At 47.1% G+C, this 16676-nt stretch overlaps 1 protein-coding gene across 2 annotated transcripts in view; it reads right to left on the bottom strand.

Moving 5' to 3' along the window:
• Nucleotides 1-16676, bottom strand: part of MROH1 (maestro heat like repeat family member 1) — a 2204128-nt gene that overhangs the window by 1229543 nt on the left and 957909 nt on the right. For both annotated transcript variants that reach the window (XM_086966435.1, XM_086966436.1), the window contains exon 19: nucleotides 1092-1199. In XM_086966435.1, coding sequence (XP_086822561.1) covers nucleotides 1092-1199 — 108 coding nt within the window. The remainder of the gene's footprint in view (nucleotides 1-1091; nucleotides 1200-16676) is intronic.

Raw genomic sequence — 16676 nt, 5'->3', positions numbered from 1 at the left:
GCCAGAAGCGAGGAGCCCTTAAAACACTGACCACTGGTGCACAAAACAAGGGCCCTGAAAGGATGGCCTTAACACTAGAAGCCATTTCGCGGAACGGGTTGGATGGGAGGGGCGGTAAGGACTGGACACAAGTCGAGACTATAGCGCTGTTTTCAAGATGTTTGTTGCAGCTGTGGGACTTAATACAGTAACCGTGTTGCTACCAGCCACCAGGAAGTATACTGTCTCAACCTCTTTGGGGATTAGTATATAGGAGCCTAATGTACACCAAGATGCTCTGATCTAGGTCGGTAAAATTCCGAAACAGAAATATCCCCATCATATCTTTTATAAGAGTTCTGGTTTGAAAAGATTGTCCAGTACCACAGGTGCGCATTTTGCAATCGGGTGCTTTCTGAATGAGAAGAAATGCAAGTCCAAGGATGCAACGGTTCTCTCTTCTAAAGGGTTTATAGAGGGCTAGGGTACAGAGGAACCAATGCTCAATCCCAGGAGAAATTAACCATTCTGAGGCTTTTCAATTACTGAAGAAAAGAAAACTCACTGGGTTAAATATCACCTATGGGGTTGCAACTGAATTTCAGTCTGCCCACATTCACTTGCGTCTTCATGTGTATATCAGGACCTGCATTCCTCAGACCTTGCCCTTTCTTTATCATGTTACTTTCTTTTCATTAGATTTATGGTACTTTCTCAATTTTCATTCTCCCTTTTCCATTGTACCTCATGATAGTTACTCCGGTGTTATCAGTGCTCAAGAATGTAAACCAGCTGAAGTGAGACATTGGGTGGTTTTAAAATAGGCATTTTATGGACCACATCTTCTGTCAAGGGTGAGGCCATCCCTGTCAACTAAATGTACAATGCAATTCAATTATGAAAGCAGAAAAATATAATCCTTTGGATTACAGAATTTCATTAGCAAGCTCTGGAATTGTAAAACAACAAACTGAGAACACAAACTGGCCCTGACCATAACAAACTATCACCTATAAACGCAGACCCAATTACTAGAAAGGAAACAAATGCCCTTAGCAAGCATTCTATTTCCGAATTACTTGTTCAAACCCAGCTAATATGAATCTACAAACCTTTTCTACAAAGAATCCACTGTAGCAGTTCAGACGTTTGCACATTTCTTGACTTAGCTGACAAATCCAGGTATCATCTGAAATAGCATTCAGAGAATCACCGAGAAACTGTATAAAGACAAGAAAAAACACATATTACCAAGACATATACTTTAACTAGCTGCATTTTCAAGGAGTGCACTATCAACCAGGTCTCTTCATGTGGGTCTGATAATATTCGGGTGCTGCCGAAATAAGATTGGTTTATGTAGATGGAGATGAACACACTTCTCAAATCTCTGGCAGTTGCATGGACATAAATGTGGTTATGAAGATTGGGTGGCACCATATCATGGATGTACTTGTATACTAGGTAGTCCAACTTAAATTCTCTTTTTGATTAGCAACCAGGGTAAACATTTTCTAGTTGCTTTGATACGATACCTTTTTTAAGACCTAAAATCAAAGACATTCTACGCATTGTATAGTGTGTATATAATGGAACTTAGGACTCAACAGGCCAACATAAAATGTAGTACATTAGTTGAATCAGGTATTCACAACTGCTTCCACTACCCTGACACTATTTGTTACTGATTAGAGAGAATGCATGTGTCTCATGTTGGACATTTGGAATTGTTTGTCGAAAAACATCTCACAGATTGTTTGCCATGCCAGCTCAAATGATGATTTGCCCAAAAATGTTAGGATGAGCCAGGGTATTAGATCTTACTTCAGTCCAAAAATAATAAATTCCATCTTTGAGTCATGGATTATGGCAACTTCTCCCTCCCTCCTTATTTTGTTTAGTGAAGGATCCTTTGAAATAGATATAGTTGTGGAGGTATCTAGAGAAGCCTATTTATATTTGGGTGTCATCTGCAGAGGGCTGTATGGGGATTTAAAGATTTAGGCTGGCTTTTCTGTTTTTTACAAATGGTAGTTATTGCCTTTTTTGAGTTGCGGTGTATGTGTGCAGCTCGCTTTTTAGGCTGCCAAGGAGCTTTTCCAGAACTCCTGCTGGAGCATGGTCACCTAGAAAACGGATACATTTGAAAGCCTTCCAGATATTTTCAATGACTTCAGTTGGGAATCATTTAATTGACAAAGATGCTGCATATTCAGTTTAGGGATCTAAATTCATCAATCACTGCGTCATCTGCAGAATATATCACTATACACAACATTTTGTACTTCTGCAGAACTTATAAATTAAAGATAGTTCTCATCTCTCATATTGGAGTCCAGAATCAACTTGTCTGATACGTTCCCATTGTTTGGATCGGAGTACCCCCCGAAGAGTGTACAGTCCTTTTCACCTGCCCCGAGCGCCTGATTGTATGAATCTGGTATCCCAAACCTGTTCTATTACCAGGAGAAGGGCATCAAGTGTGCCATAGCTGACAGACAGTGGACTACAGTAAATCCATAGTTGTGACCGGACCTTTATATCTGTGTCACTGGCATGGAAGCCTACTTTCCGATTTGTGTAAAGTTGGGCTTCTATGTAGTTACCCAGATCATAGCGCTAACATCCCAAGTATAATGTTTTGTGTATGTGGTCTGCGTGGACCATGGCTGTTGAGTGTGATTGAACCAGAGTAATGGAGCCCTGTTGTAGTCGCTCCAGGCATTTGCAGAAGAGGTTGTTTTCTCAGACAGTAGTACAGTATTGCAGACATTCCTGAAGCTGGAGGGTGGAGATGTAGACACTGAAGTGAGGGAAGAGGAAGCAAGGCTCCCTTAGAAATTCAATTAGGTCTTTTGGTGAGACAGGGGCAGCAGAATAGTCTTCCTGGAGTAGTGCCATTTAATAGACAGCAGGAGAGAATGGTGGGACTGGTACTCTGCTGTGCAAGGTAAAGGCAACCCTTTAAGTGAGGCCTAGCCACTTATCTTTCCTTGATCACACTTTTCAGTCTGAGTGAAGACCATCAGATGCAGAACAATCACACCTCTTTATACCTCTAATGTGAATGCTGCAGGCTAGTGAGAAACATCACTCTACATAAAGGCCGGGTCGGAGAGCAGCCTGGAAAAGACACTTGAAAGACAAACCATCCCAAACTGGTTCTGACAGTGAATTGAATGAATGAATTAATAAATTTATGATTTATATCGCGCTCAAATGCCCAAGGGCGTCTAGGCGCTACAGCGGAGAGAAACTACCAAGAGAGGAATCGTGCAAGAAAAGCCACGTTTTTATTGCCTTCCTGAAAGAGAGAAGAGCTGTGCTGTTCTTTATAGTAAACGGAAATCTATTCCAAAGTTTGACAGTGTGGAAAAAAACGACTTCCTCCCCAGCGCACCTTTCTGATTTTTGATACCTGAAGAAGTTTGTTTGTGGCAGAACAAAGTGTTCTGTTTGGGAAATACCATAGAAGATATTGTTTCAAATATTTAGGTCCTATCCCCTGAAGTGCTTTGAAGGTCAGACATAGGGCCTTAAATTCAGCTCTTTTTTTTACCGGCAACCAGTGAAGATGTTTGAGGTCCTGGGACACTGACTGAAACTTAGGGATGTTCAGCAGCATCCTGGCCGCGGAATTTTGAACCCGTTGGAGTTTGGCAAGATGTTGTTTTTGAAAACCCAAATACAGGGCATTGCCATAGTCCAATCTAGCTAAGGCCAAAGATGTTACCAATGTCTTAACAGTGGATGGCAGAATACAAGGTTTCACCTTCTGAATCAGTTGTAAGGTTAAATGTACCTGAGAAGCAACCTGGTTAACTTGAGATCGAAATGTAAGACCGTCATAAAAAATTACTCCCACATTTTTAGACTTTTTTACTGGGATAGTGGGAGTTCCCATCGACTGAGGCCACCATTTCTCGGACCATATGGAGGGGTCTGAGCCCAAGAGAAGCACCTCCGTTTTACTTCCATTCAGCCTTAAGCAGTTTGTATTCATCCAGTGGTCTACAGATGTCATACATTGATTGAAACGAGCAGCTGTCTTATCTGGATTGCCGGAGATAGAAACCACGATCTGTGTATCGTCAGCATAGGATACTAACGAAAAACCAAACTGCCTGATGACATCTGCTAAAGGGGTAACATATAGATTAAATAACGTAGGGCTCAAAGATGAGCTCTGCAGAACTCCACACGGAAGTAAGAATTGCTAGAGCATTGATCGTCCAACTGAACAAACTGGCGTCTATTATTAAGATAAGATCTAAGCAAGCTTAATGCCAAACCTGAGACTCCCAACCCACATAGCCTCGAGATGAGAATGTCATGGCTCACGGTGTCGAAGGCCGCCGAGAGATCTAAAAGAATCAAGGCGGCCTTCGCACCTGAATCCAACGATGATCGAAGCTCCTCCGCTGCCATGACCAAAGCGGTCACCGTAGCATGCCCCTCCCGGAAGCCATATTGTGTGGGATCCGGCGAGTTCTGTAGGGCAACAAAGGACGTGAGCTGGTGATTCATAATCTTCTCCAGCACTTTTGCTGGGAACGGAATCCTGGCTATAAGTTGATAATTACTATGAACACCAGGATCCAGACCAGGTTTCTTTAACAAGGGAAGGATAGAAGTCCTCTTCCATGTCTCAGAAAAGATGCCAGAAAAAAAAGAGAATAGACTAATACGCTAATCTCCCCTGCATCATAGTGAAATATTTTTGGGGGGCAAGGATCAAAGGGAGCTCCTGATTTCACCTGTCTAACTGTTTGCAAAATCTGTTCTATATTTGGAGGAGCAAAGACAGCCAAATCATAATTAAACTGTTTCGGAGAAGAAAAAGATTCACTCACTATAATGTTACTATTATTTTCACAAAATGTCTCATAAATCGAGAGCATCTTATCCCTAAAGAAATCTGCCAGTTGATTACAAAATGCAGCATTACTGTTCGATAGGGGTGCAGTAGGAAGTGTCACTAACTCCTTTAGCACTGAGAACAGTATTTTACTTGATGTGCCTGCCTGCTCAATTTTATTAGAGAAATAGCTAAATGTTTTCTCCAAGATCATTTTTTATAGACAGTGAGGACAATGACGGAGTATAGGTTGCTTTTTCCGCATCTCCATAAGATTTCCTCCAATGCCTCTCAGCCCGTCTGCATTTTTGCTTCTGAAGGCGCAGTGCATCATCAAACCAAGGTTCAGATTTCTTTAGCCATTTACTGGTGAATATTTTTTTCAGGGGCCAGGATATCTACTGCTGATTTTATCCAATTATTGAAGGTGTTAGAAGCTGTATTAACTTCAGACATCAACATTGGTCTGGAGGCAGCTAGAGTCGACTGCAGTTGCAAGGGGCTAATTTCCTTCCAATTCCTCCCTGTAAAGGACCAAGAGGCAGAATGAGGACGAGCAAGATGACGGGATGAGATGAGTGAGAACTGAATAGCTTTATGATCTGACAAGGGAATTTGCAAAATCTCCTGCATTTCCAGATGAGGGTTAGATGTAAATATACCATCTAAGATGTGTCCAGCCTCATGAGTAGGATGTGCAATAATTTGGGTCTTCGAGGCAGTGGCCATCAGCTCTAAAAGTAAATTTGTATATGTACCATCAGCGTTTTCAAGATGATAGTTAGTCACCCAAGATGGAAAACTCCTGATGGTCAACACTAGCTTCAATAATATGGCTGATTATTTCTAAAAATTTGCTCTTAGATCCCGGTGGCCTATAAAGTAATACACCATTAAATATGTAATTTTCACTAATAGTGATTCCAAATGAAAGGAGTTCGCACTCAAGACTGGTTCCTAAGGTTGAACTTTTTATTGTTAGATTATCCTTAACAATAATGGCTACGACCCCTCCCCTGTTTTCCGGTCTATTATTCCTAATTAATAGATAACTTTTGGGAATGGCCAGTGAGAGCTCTATATCAGATGTATTGTCTGCCCAGGTTTCTGTAACAAATGCCATATCTATATCATGAGCCTCCAATAGTTCTGCAAACGCTGTGTTATGTTTGATTAAGGAGCGAGTATTTAAAAGTAAGCCTCGCAAACGTTTTTGTGCCACTGTGTAAGAATTCAAAGTCTGTTGTGCCTCAGAACAGCATCTGGTATTAGTAAAAAGGAACTTTAGATTGCACCGCGGGCATATCACAGGCTCTTTAGTGAGATCCAATAACGGGCATGATTCCTTTAACTGGACATTAAGATTCAAGAGAGTATTTCTTGAGTATGTAATAATTGATTCTAGACTTGGCAATGAACAGTGCAGACAGCGGGTCCATGTCTTTTGTCGACTTTGAGTAAATAAAAGTGGGGCCCAACTGACCCACTTGTTCCATTTCCTAGTTCTCTATGAAAAAGGAAGGGAGTGCTATGCAGAGTACTCGGAATACTGCTGCACAACCAAACTGTAGTCTGCCTGAAGCAAGCTTCCCTGAAGTGAGGGTAAATCACCTGAGTCCAACACTTGCTGAAAAAACGGTTTACCTCACCAGATGGTGGATGAGGAGACCTAAGACACCAGCGATATCTGCGGCCGTAGTGAAATTGAGAAGAGACTGATTTCAGAGGTGATAGGGCATAAGATAGATTAACCACTAGGATCAATTCTCTCTAAGGGGAGTAGGAGAACTCAGAGTAGGAGTACTCCAAGTAGGAGGTGCATGGCACCCTCCCCTTCTTCAAATTGCAAAGCCAATTTGCAGACAACTCTACAGGCTAACTAGGGGTGGATTTTCTTTTTTTGGAAGGTGCGAGGCCAGAACGCCTTGACGTTGAACGTGAACTTGACTGCAAACTGCCTGTATTTGTCAATGTCCACAACCTGGGATCCTCTGACCTGGAATAATGATTTAACATCGACCTGCTTAGGAGCAGCATGGGGGGGGGTCCAGGTGGACTGGCCCACCCGCTGGGTCCTAGACCCACGTCGCTGGGTCCCACGTCCACGCACAGGCTGGGCAATGTGCGTAAACCAGTGGCTAGACTGGGTCGAAGGTGGTGGGGCACCCCTTCCGTAGCCACGAAAGGGGCGAAAAGCAGACTGTGTGGGGCAAGATGATGCCATGAGGCCCAGGTTCTGGCCGTGGCCCTGCAGTCCTTGAAACGCTCGAGTGACGAGTCTGCCTTGTCATTAAACAAGCAACGGCCATCAGACGGCATGTCCATTAAGGTGGATTAGACATCCCCAGAGAAACCAGATGTCCGCAACCTGGCATAGTGCATCAGGGCTACTGACGTGGAGACCGTTCAGCCCAGTGAGTTAATGGTATCCAGCCCACATCTGATGGTGAATTTGGCTGAGTCTCAACCCTCTGCCAGTGCGCCGGTGAGAACGGCCCATGTCTCCTCCAGACACTGTGGCAGCAGTTGCGCAACCGTATCCCACACTATGGGTATAACGGCCCACGAGGCATGCAGTATTCACCCACCGCAGAAGATAACAACATCTTCCCTAGATGGTCCACCTTCTTGGATTCCCTATCTGGGGGAGCAGTAGGGAACGTGCCTTTTGAGGATGAAGCTTGGACCACGAAGCTCTCGAGTGTCAGGAATTGGGAGAGGAAAAGTGGGTCACCCGGGGCTGGGAAGTGACATTGGGCAATCATCCTGTCCACAGGAGCTCCTGTGCTGGGCTTGGACCAAGTGCCCGGAAGTACGTTGGTGAGGACTTTATTAAGGGGTTCCGAAGATGCCGCTGCTGGTTGAAGCACCTTTTTCAGAAGGTTAGTCTTAACTGCCACAATAGGAAGCTCCAGGCCCAGAGCCTCAGCCGCCCTACGCAACACCACAGCATATGACGCTCCCTCCTTCATAGCCACGGTAGGGGAACAAAGCATGCCACTGTCTGGGGAGGTATCCAGGACCACTGGCATCCTCTCGTTTGTCTGGCTCATCAAGCTGGTCAGCCAATGGGTCAACAGACCCCTCCCAGTCCTACTCACCCTCCTCTGGTTGCCATTCAGGCCTAAAAGGAACACCTGGGATGAACAGCGGCACAAAAGTACCCTCTGGCAACGGTACCGGCGACGGTCGACACCGGTCCGGCTCCGCGTCCATGTCCGGGGTGAGGCTGGGGATGGCACCGGTTGGGGACCGGCCCAGCACCGGGGTAGGTATCGTGAGGTTGACCGGTGTCGATCCGGATCTAGGCTTGGATCCACGGGGCCCTCTGGCGTCGGAGACGCTGGTCTCGAAGTCCCATGTTCCTCAACGGGTTCCTCTTGCCTAAATGAGTGCAGGCGGAGTCGGGCAGCCAAAAATGCTGTGAAGTGCTTTGTGGAAAGTTAGGAGCTCGGCAGGGAATGCTCCGGCACTGGGAAAGCATGGAGAAGGCCCAAGAACAGGCACTGAAGACGGAGCTGTGGGACACTCCGGATCCCACGTCGGCCGATGGACGAGAAGGTGAAGAGTGACGCTGCTTCTTCGCCTTCTTATTGTGCTTCCACTTACCTGGCAATTTCAAAGACTTCTAAGAGGAATGGTGGTGATGACTCTGCGATCAGTCCCGAGACTTTCCTCTCGACCGGGACCTCAAATGACAAAGAACAGACTGCCGGGGCCTCTAAAAGCTTTCAGGACTGCCCCCACAAAGACTCCGGGTTCATGGCCCGGCAGTCGGAGCACGACTTCGGGTTGTGGTAGCGCTCCCGGCACCAAAGTCAGACAATGTGCTGGTCCGTGACCTACATCAGGTGGTTGCAGGTCTCGCATGGTTTGAACCTCGTACACCAGAAGTCGAACTTACGAAAGAATTCAACAGAAGTTGAGAAAAAAGTTAGTCAAAAAGTGACTAAGGGGTAGCTCTCTCTGGATCTGCATAAGGCGAAAAAAGAAAGAACTGATGTCAGCACACAGAGGTAGAGTCTAATTAGACACCGCAACGTCATTCCGGTGACTAACAACGCCGACAGACTGCTACTGCTAAAGAAAAATCTCCAGATCCAGTCGGACGCCTGGGGGTTATTTTAAAGGTAAGGAATCTGTAACTACAGTCTCTTTCAGATACAGCAAATAAAGGCTGCTGGTTTCTGCTGGTCTGCTGACATTTGCAGGTCTATAAGGATCAGAGATGTTTCCATACTGTATGCCGCTCGATACAGAGAAACTACAAAACATACTATTTTATGCCACAAAACCAGAGCTCAGCCAATTCACAGGCTTCTCAGGAATTTTGACTGCAAAGGGCCGCAGGTGTAATAGTTTGAAGTTGGAAAGGACTACTTGGTCTGCATTGGGTTTCTTTAAGAAAGGGGCAAGCAATGCCTTTTTTCCACTCCATTAGAACCAAAGTGTAAGCTTAGTTATTGAAATACTGCAGACTGTCAGCAAAGGTTGGACAAATTCTGAAATAGCGGCTTTCCAAATATTAGGTGGAATAGGACCAAAAGGGCAATCTCGGTAAACTGTTCCAATGAGAACAGATCCAGGTGTCATACACAGGAGCTATCAGCTGATCGCAAGCTACTCCTACCGAGTCATTGTTAAGGAACCTTGATAAAGACGCACCAGCCAGCTGAGAAAAGTAATCATCTAGACTTGCAATATCTGGTGACAGGTTCTGTGTGGAGGGATGAACAAGTTGCAAATGATTGTCATTTTACCCTCAAAATGGCTCGAGAGCTTATCTACCACCCCTGTGAATGTTCCACAGCAGCTGATGGGCACTTGGGGGAAGCTAAGGATTGAACGATCTTGAAACATTATTTAGAAGAATTTTTAGCAGCTAGGATCTTATTAGCATAGAATTCAGCCTAAGTTGAGATTATCATTCTTCAAGGCCTTTGTAACTTAATTCTAGCAGTGGAGGAATAATCAAGACACCAGATTCATTCCAATTTCTTGTAGCCAACTTTGACCTCTTTTAATGATGGAGTGTAACAAGGGGCCCAGGGTCTGTCATGTTTGGGGCAGACCATCTTCAAAGGCTCCACTGCGTTTAAGGCTAACGCAACCCATCAGACATATTGTCAGTTATAGAGACCAGATCATGAGCCCTATCAGTCATACAGAGCCGATGGACAAAATAAAAAAATGTATAATTTAGCCCAGGGGCGTTTCAGCTGTGTCCCATCAGTTCTCTTATGTCAAGGAAACATCTTATTCTCCAACTTAATGGTGAACTTGAAAAGATGATGGTCAGACCACACCTGCGGTAAGATTTCATCGCAATCCACTGACTCTGTTGGAACAAATATAAATTCCACCTTATGACTTTGTTGGTGTGTAAGACTCAGGACTCTCACAAAGAACTCTCAAGTTGCCATTCCACTAATACATTTGGAGGTCAGGTGGCTAGGAGGCTGTTATAAAGTTGCCAAGGCATAGCGAAAGAGGAAGCTAGAGATCTAAAAAAGAGTACAAGAAAGACCAGGTGGGCGGTAACAAATACCACCACTCACCAGGACACATGTAGAGGATGCTATAGAGAAGCCTATTAACTCTGGTGCGGGAAGTCCCGGAGAGAGTTCCCTGTTTGAGTACTCTGCTCCTACTATTACTGCTATTGTGCCACCCACGTTTAAGAGGGCAAAGGCATGAAGAATAGTGATGGGAGAAGAAGCATAAGATAGCCATGTTTCGGTAAGAAATAAAACTTCAAGCACCCCTTGACGGAGTAATTCAAAAATCACTTTTGTATGTTTGACAGCAGACCGAATGTTAAGGTATACCTTAATTCCGAAAACGTCACTTTACACAGGACTGCCTACCTGACTCATGGATGGCATAAAATGTTAACAATTAGACAATCTCCCCCTATTACATGGTCTTGTGCCTTTCCCGATAGTGTTGTCAAAGTCACAAGCCTACCCACCTAACTAAGGGTGGGATGCATGGTTTGTTTTTATCTAATTCCCCCTTACATTTAATTGCACACTTTCAGTGTGCTCATGTTACCCTAGCTCACATGTTCAGCCACAATTATTTTATCTGTGTTTACTCATGAAAGGTTTGGGGCTAACAGAGGTTCAGTACAATGCAAATCTATCGGGCCCAAAGATTTCAAACCAAAATTAAGTAGCCGCTAACCACGAACTGTAGAAAAATAGCTAGCTTGACTGGCACTGAGCACATAAGGAGTGCAGACAGGCTTGCATTTGACGCTCATGTGGCACAACTGTACAGCAGTCCTGTTTAAGTAGGGCCCTTCCTGCCTGCACATTGTTAGTACCCAAACGATTAGAAAGCCATCCTTAGATGGCATCACTCCTTGTCCTTAATGAGCCGGGAAAAAATTATGCCAAATGGACGGCAGCGTACTTCGCATCAGTCTGTTATACAAGAAGTGATCATCTTCCTTTAGAGATGTTCTCCCACACCCCGCAAGCCTCTTCAACAGATCATACAACAGTAAGCTGAGCGCTAAAATACAAACTGTAAGAGCTAGCCTGCTAAACAGCAAGACAAGGTAAATTACAATTTAGTACTTTAAAATGCTACGATAAAAGTCAAACATTAAAATAATTACAATCTTATTACACACAGCACACACTAGCTGGCATTAAAAAGATTATCTTCTCTTCCTCAGGTTCAGGTAAGGGATTAGTTAGGTCCCAAAAATGATTTTTATTATAATATGTCTCATAAGTTCTCCCTGGCTGATGTATTAGATCAGGTTCCACCCAATCGCCTACTCTAGATGCTATTTTAAAATTGTTTGCACCTTGCTGTGTTTTGTGAGACAGGATATATTTCGCCATAGGGTGCAAAGCTTTGCTTCTATTTTAGTAAGGAATTATATCTCTGGAGAAAATATTCGGGAGAATTTAGAGCACAGAAAATATCACCTGAATAACCCTTAGGTGATCTTTATTCTTTGTATGTGTGCTGTAGTTGATTTAAAAAACACGGGGACTACCAATTAGATCTCCAATAACGTGACTAGTTCCATATCAATTTAGGTGTGCACAAACTTTAAGTGCAAGGAATTTTTTTTCACAATACACTACTCAGACATGGAAATAAGATTTTAAGGAAGAGATGCACAAGTTACTACTTGTGTAATGATATATCTGTAAGAGACATTAGTTAGTGATAGATTCCTTACCATAGAATATCCCCAGGCGTCAGACTGGATCAGGAAAGTTTTTTGTCAGCAGTACCCCTGCGCGTCGCATGGTGGCGTTGTGCGGCTCTGCGTTTGTCGCTGCCGTCGTATACGCCGGGATGATGTCACAGACACTACTTAGGCGCCACCCATGCACGCGGACATCAGTTCTTTGTACGACTTTCCGCGCCATGAACGCAGAGCCATGCAAGAAACTGACCACTGGTGCCATGAAACTAGGACCCTGAAAGAGATGACCTTAACCCTAGAAATCAGTTCGAAGAGCGGGAAGGATGGGTGGGGCGGTAAGGAATCTGTCACTAACTAATGTTACACAAGTAGTAACTTGTGGATCTGAAAGAGGCACATTAGTGATAGATTCCTTACTTTAGAATAGATACCCCAGCAATACCAACCCCAGTGGTGGGTCTGCAAACAAGATTACACCAGAAAGTCACGGAGAACGGAACAGCCAAAGAAGCAGTCTCTCCGTACCCGACTGTCAAGGCAGTGATGTTTGGTAAACGTGTGCAGCGAGGACCACGTAGTTGCCTGACAAATGTCCTGCAAGGGAACGCCGCATCCCTTGGAAGTAGTGGCTGCCGTTGCCCTGGTAAAATGTGCACGCAGCCCCACAGGAGGCTCCTTCTTAACCAACAATTAACATACTTTGATGCACAGAACGACCCATCGAGAGATGGTTCATTTGTGCACGACCCAACCTTTTTTGGCGCCCACATAGCCAACAAAGAGCTGGTCATCCACCCGGAACTGTTGTGTGCGCTTCAGATAGAACGAGAGTGCACGTTTAGGTTCCAGACGATGGAGCCTCTCTTCCTCTTTTGAAGGATGTGGAGGCTGAAAGAAGGTGGGCAAAGTGATTGTTTGCCCGATGTGGCAGGGCGTGACAACCTTTGGCATGAAAGAAGGACGGGTCCTTAAAACCACCTTGAACGGATAAACAGAAAGGAAAGCAGGTTTAGAAGTTAGAGCCTGGAGCTCACTCACTCTTCTGGCAGAGGTGATAGCTACCAGGAAAGCCGTCTTGAGAGTAAGAATAGGGAAGGGACAGTTATGAAGGGGATCAAAGGGAGCGCACATCAGATAGGTCAAAACAATATTTAAGTCCCATTGAGGCATTCTAAAAGGCACAGGAGCAAACATGTGTGTAATGCCTTTGAGGAAGCGATTAACAACTGGGGACTTAAAAAGCGAAGGCTGATCTGGAAGCCGTAGAAAGGAAGAGTGCCGAGAGCAGAGCCCTGCTGGGCCAAGGAGAGAAGGAACAGAAGAACGAGGGGCAGAAAGGGGATCCACAGCATTTGCTGTGCACCATGTCGCAAATTTGTTCCACCTGCAGGCGTATACATTTTTAATGGAGGAACGCCTCGCTGCCAGAATGACATCACAGACTTCGGAAGAAGGTCGAAAGCTGTCAACTGTCGCCGCTCAATCTCCACGAATGGAGGTGGAGGCTGGACAGGTTCGGGTGGCGGACCGTGCCCTGCTGCTGCGACAGAAGATCCTCCCGAAGAGGCGGACGGATCGGGGGATAGATCGCCATGCTGAGTAGCTCGGGATACCAGTATCTTCGTGCACAATCCGGAGCCACAAGGATGACTTGGGCCCGGTCGTGCCGAATCTTCTTCAGCACTCTGGTCAGAAGTGGTATAGGCGGAAAGGCGTAAACATACCACAACTCCACTTGTGACTAAAGGTGTCGCCGAGCGAGTGCCGACTTGGAAATTCCAATGCGCAGAACGGATGACATTGTGCGTTCTCTTCGGTGGTGAATAGATCTAACCAACGCTCTCCCCACTGGAGAAAGAGACCTTGCGTCACGTCCGAGTTCAGACGCCATACGTGATCCATTATGCACTGGCGGCTGAGTTCATCCACCCAGAAGTTCAGAGAACCTGCCAGGTGTTGAACCACCAAGGTAATGCCTTGATGTTCCAGCCATGCCCAGAGGCGCAGAGACTCCGGACATAGGGCCCACAACTCCACCACGCCTTGTTTGTTGCAATTCCACATGGCGGTGGTGTTGTCCGTGAACACCTGCCCTTCACTTCTCCGGACTGAGGGAAGGAATGCCTTCAGTGCAAGACGGATCACCCGAAGCTCCAAAAGGTTGATATGGAGCCTGAACTCCGCCGGAGACCAGAGGCCTCTGATCTCCGCCTCTACCAAGTGGCCGCCCCATCCCAGGAGGGACGCATCCGTCACCACTGTGTGCTCCGGTTAGGGAAGGGAGAGGGATCTGCCATTGACCCAATCGCGATTCGTGAGCCACCACTGCAATTGTTGTCCAGTGCCCTCCGAGATCTGGACATGATCGTACAGGTTGCCCTGATGCTGTGCCCACTGAAACTTCAGATCCCACTGCAGAGCCCGCATAGGCCCTCTGGCATGTTGCACTAGCAGGATGCAGAAGGCCATCAGGCCCAGGAGCCGGAGGGTCATCCTGACAGACACCCGGGATAGAGGCAGAAAGATCAGAATCATAGCCTGAATATCCCGGACTCGCTGCTCGGGAGGATAAACCCTAAACTGCGTTGAATACAGAACCGCTCCAATGAAGGGGAGCTTCTAAGAAGGACTCAGGTGTGACTTTGGCATGTTGATGGAGAACCCCAGCAAATGCAGGACGTCGGCTGTAGTCTGGAGGTGGGAGAAGACTGCCAGTGGCGAGCCCGCCTTCAACAACCAGTTGTCGAGATAGGAGACGACTGGAACCCCTGATCTGCGCAGATGAGCTGCAACCACCGGCATTGTTTCATGAACGCCCGAGGGGCACTGTTAAGGCCAAAGGGGAGCACGGCAAACTGAAAATGCTTGTGGCCTACCGTGAACCGTGGGTAACGCTGGTGAGCTGGCAGGACGGGGATATGAAAATATGCGTACTGCAAGTCCAACGCTACCATCCAGTCTCCAAGGTCGAGGGCAGCTAAGACCTGAGCCAGAGTCAACATCTTGAACTTCTCCTTCCGAAGGAAGCGATTGACGTTACTGAGGTCCAAGATGGGGCGTAGGCCCCCTTTTTCCTTTTTGGGGCCCAGAAAATAGTGGGAACAACAACCACAGCCTACTTCTGGCCCAGGAACGCGCTCGATGGCCCCTTTGGCCAAGAGGGCTATGACTTCCTGTTGGAGAAGCGCAAAGTGGTCCCCCGACATGCGGTGGAACTGAGGTGGCATGGCTGGAGGGGCCGACTCAAAGGGGAGGGAGAAGCCCCTTCGGAGGATTTACAGCACCCACCTGTTTGAGGTGACAGAGCACCAGTGGGGGTAGTGATGTTGAATCCTGCCGCCCACCGGCGTGTGGCGCACCCAAAGCTCAGACTAGGAAGGCTTTGTGGCGGATGCAGTGGGAGCGGTGGTGGACTGACCGGAATGCTGTCCCCTGTGCCGCGGCACCGGCGACCACGTCCGCGCCGAGGTTGGTTCTGCGCAGGCTTCTGGCTGAACGAAAGAGTTGGAGCGCCCCTTCTGTGGCCACGAAAAAAACGAAAAGCAGTCGTGGCTGGGCGCTTGGTGGAGGACCCAAGGACTTGGCCGTAGCCCGAGTCCTTGAAACGATCCAGCGCACTCTCTGACTTAATGTGAAACAGGCGAGTACCATCAAAGGGCATGTCCTTGAGGGAACTCTGAACATCCCCTAAAAACCCAATGGACCGCAACCAGGCGGGTGACGGAGGGCCACTGTCGTGGAGATCACCTTACCCAGTGAGTCTGCGGTGTCCAGCCCATACCGGATGGCGAACTTTGCTATGTCCTTCCCCTCAGCAACAGCTTGGGAAAGCACTGCCCGAACCTCCTCAAGACACTGAAACAGCGTCTGGGAAACCGTGTCCCACAAGTAGCGGCCCAAGAGGCATGCAGTGTTCACCGACCGCAGCTCCAAGCTGCAGAGGAATACAATATCTTGCCAAACTGTTCCAGCTTCTTCGATTCCTTATCCGGCGGAGCAGTAGGGAATGCGCTTTGGGAAGTGGAGGCTTGGATGACCAGGCTCTCTCCGGAGATGGATGGGTCATCAAAAAGGCAGGGTCACACGGTGCCGGACGATAACGCCTGGCCACGTTCTTAACCACAGGACCCCCGTGGCTGGTCTAGACCAGGCGCCCATCAACACATCTGTTAACGCCTCAATGAATGGAAGCATTGGCTCCATAGAGCTTGTCGCCGGCTGAAGAACTTCAGTGAGGAGGTTAGTTTTGAGAGTGACAGTAGGCAAGGGCCTCAGCTGCTCTACGGAGAACCACCACATATGTGGCGCCCTCCTCTATGGCCACAGCAGGAGGAGACAGAAAACCAGGCTCAGAGGAGAGGTCAAGGCCACCTGCATCCTCTGACTATTCTGCCAACTCCTGTTCCGACTCGCACTGCCGTGCCTGAGTGTCCTCAGACCCCTCCCAGTCATCCCCCTCCACCACTGCCCGTAGCACAGGCTGGGGGGGACAGGGGAGTACAAATGGTCCAACGGCGCCGGGAACGGCTCCATGTCCCAATTAGGGTCCCAACCTGGAGCAAAATTGTCTGGAAACCCGGGCAAGGGCAGAGGTGGAACGAACGGAACCCATTGCGGTACCGGGAACTGAGCTGGGGACGGAGGACCCTGCGGCGCCGGGCCGGA

Source organism: Lissotriton vulgaris, chromosome 4_1, assembly GCF_964263255.1.
Source record: "Lissotriton vulgaris chromosome 4_1, aLisVul1.2, whole genome shotgun sequence".
Classification (NCBI taxonomy): Eukaryota; Metazoa; Chordata; class Amphibia; order Caudata; family Salamandridae; genus Lissotriton; species Lissotriton vulgaris.
This window is presented reverse-complemented; position numbering and strand designations above follow the sequence as displayed.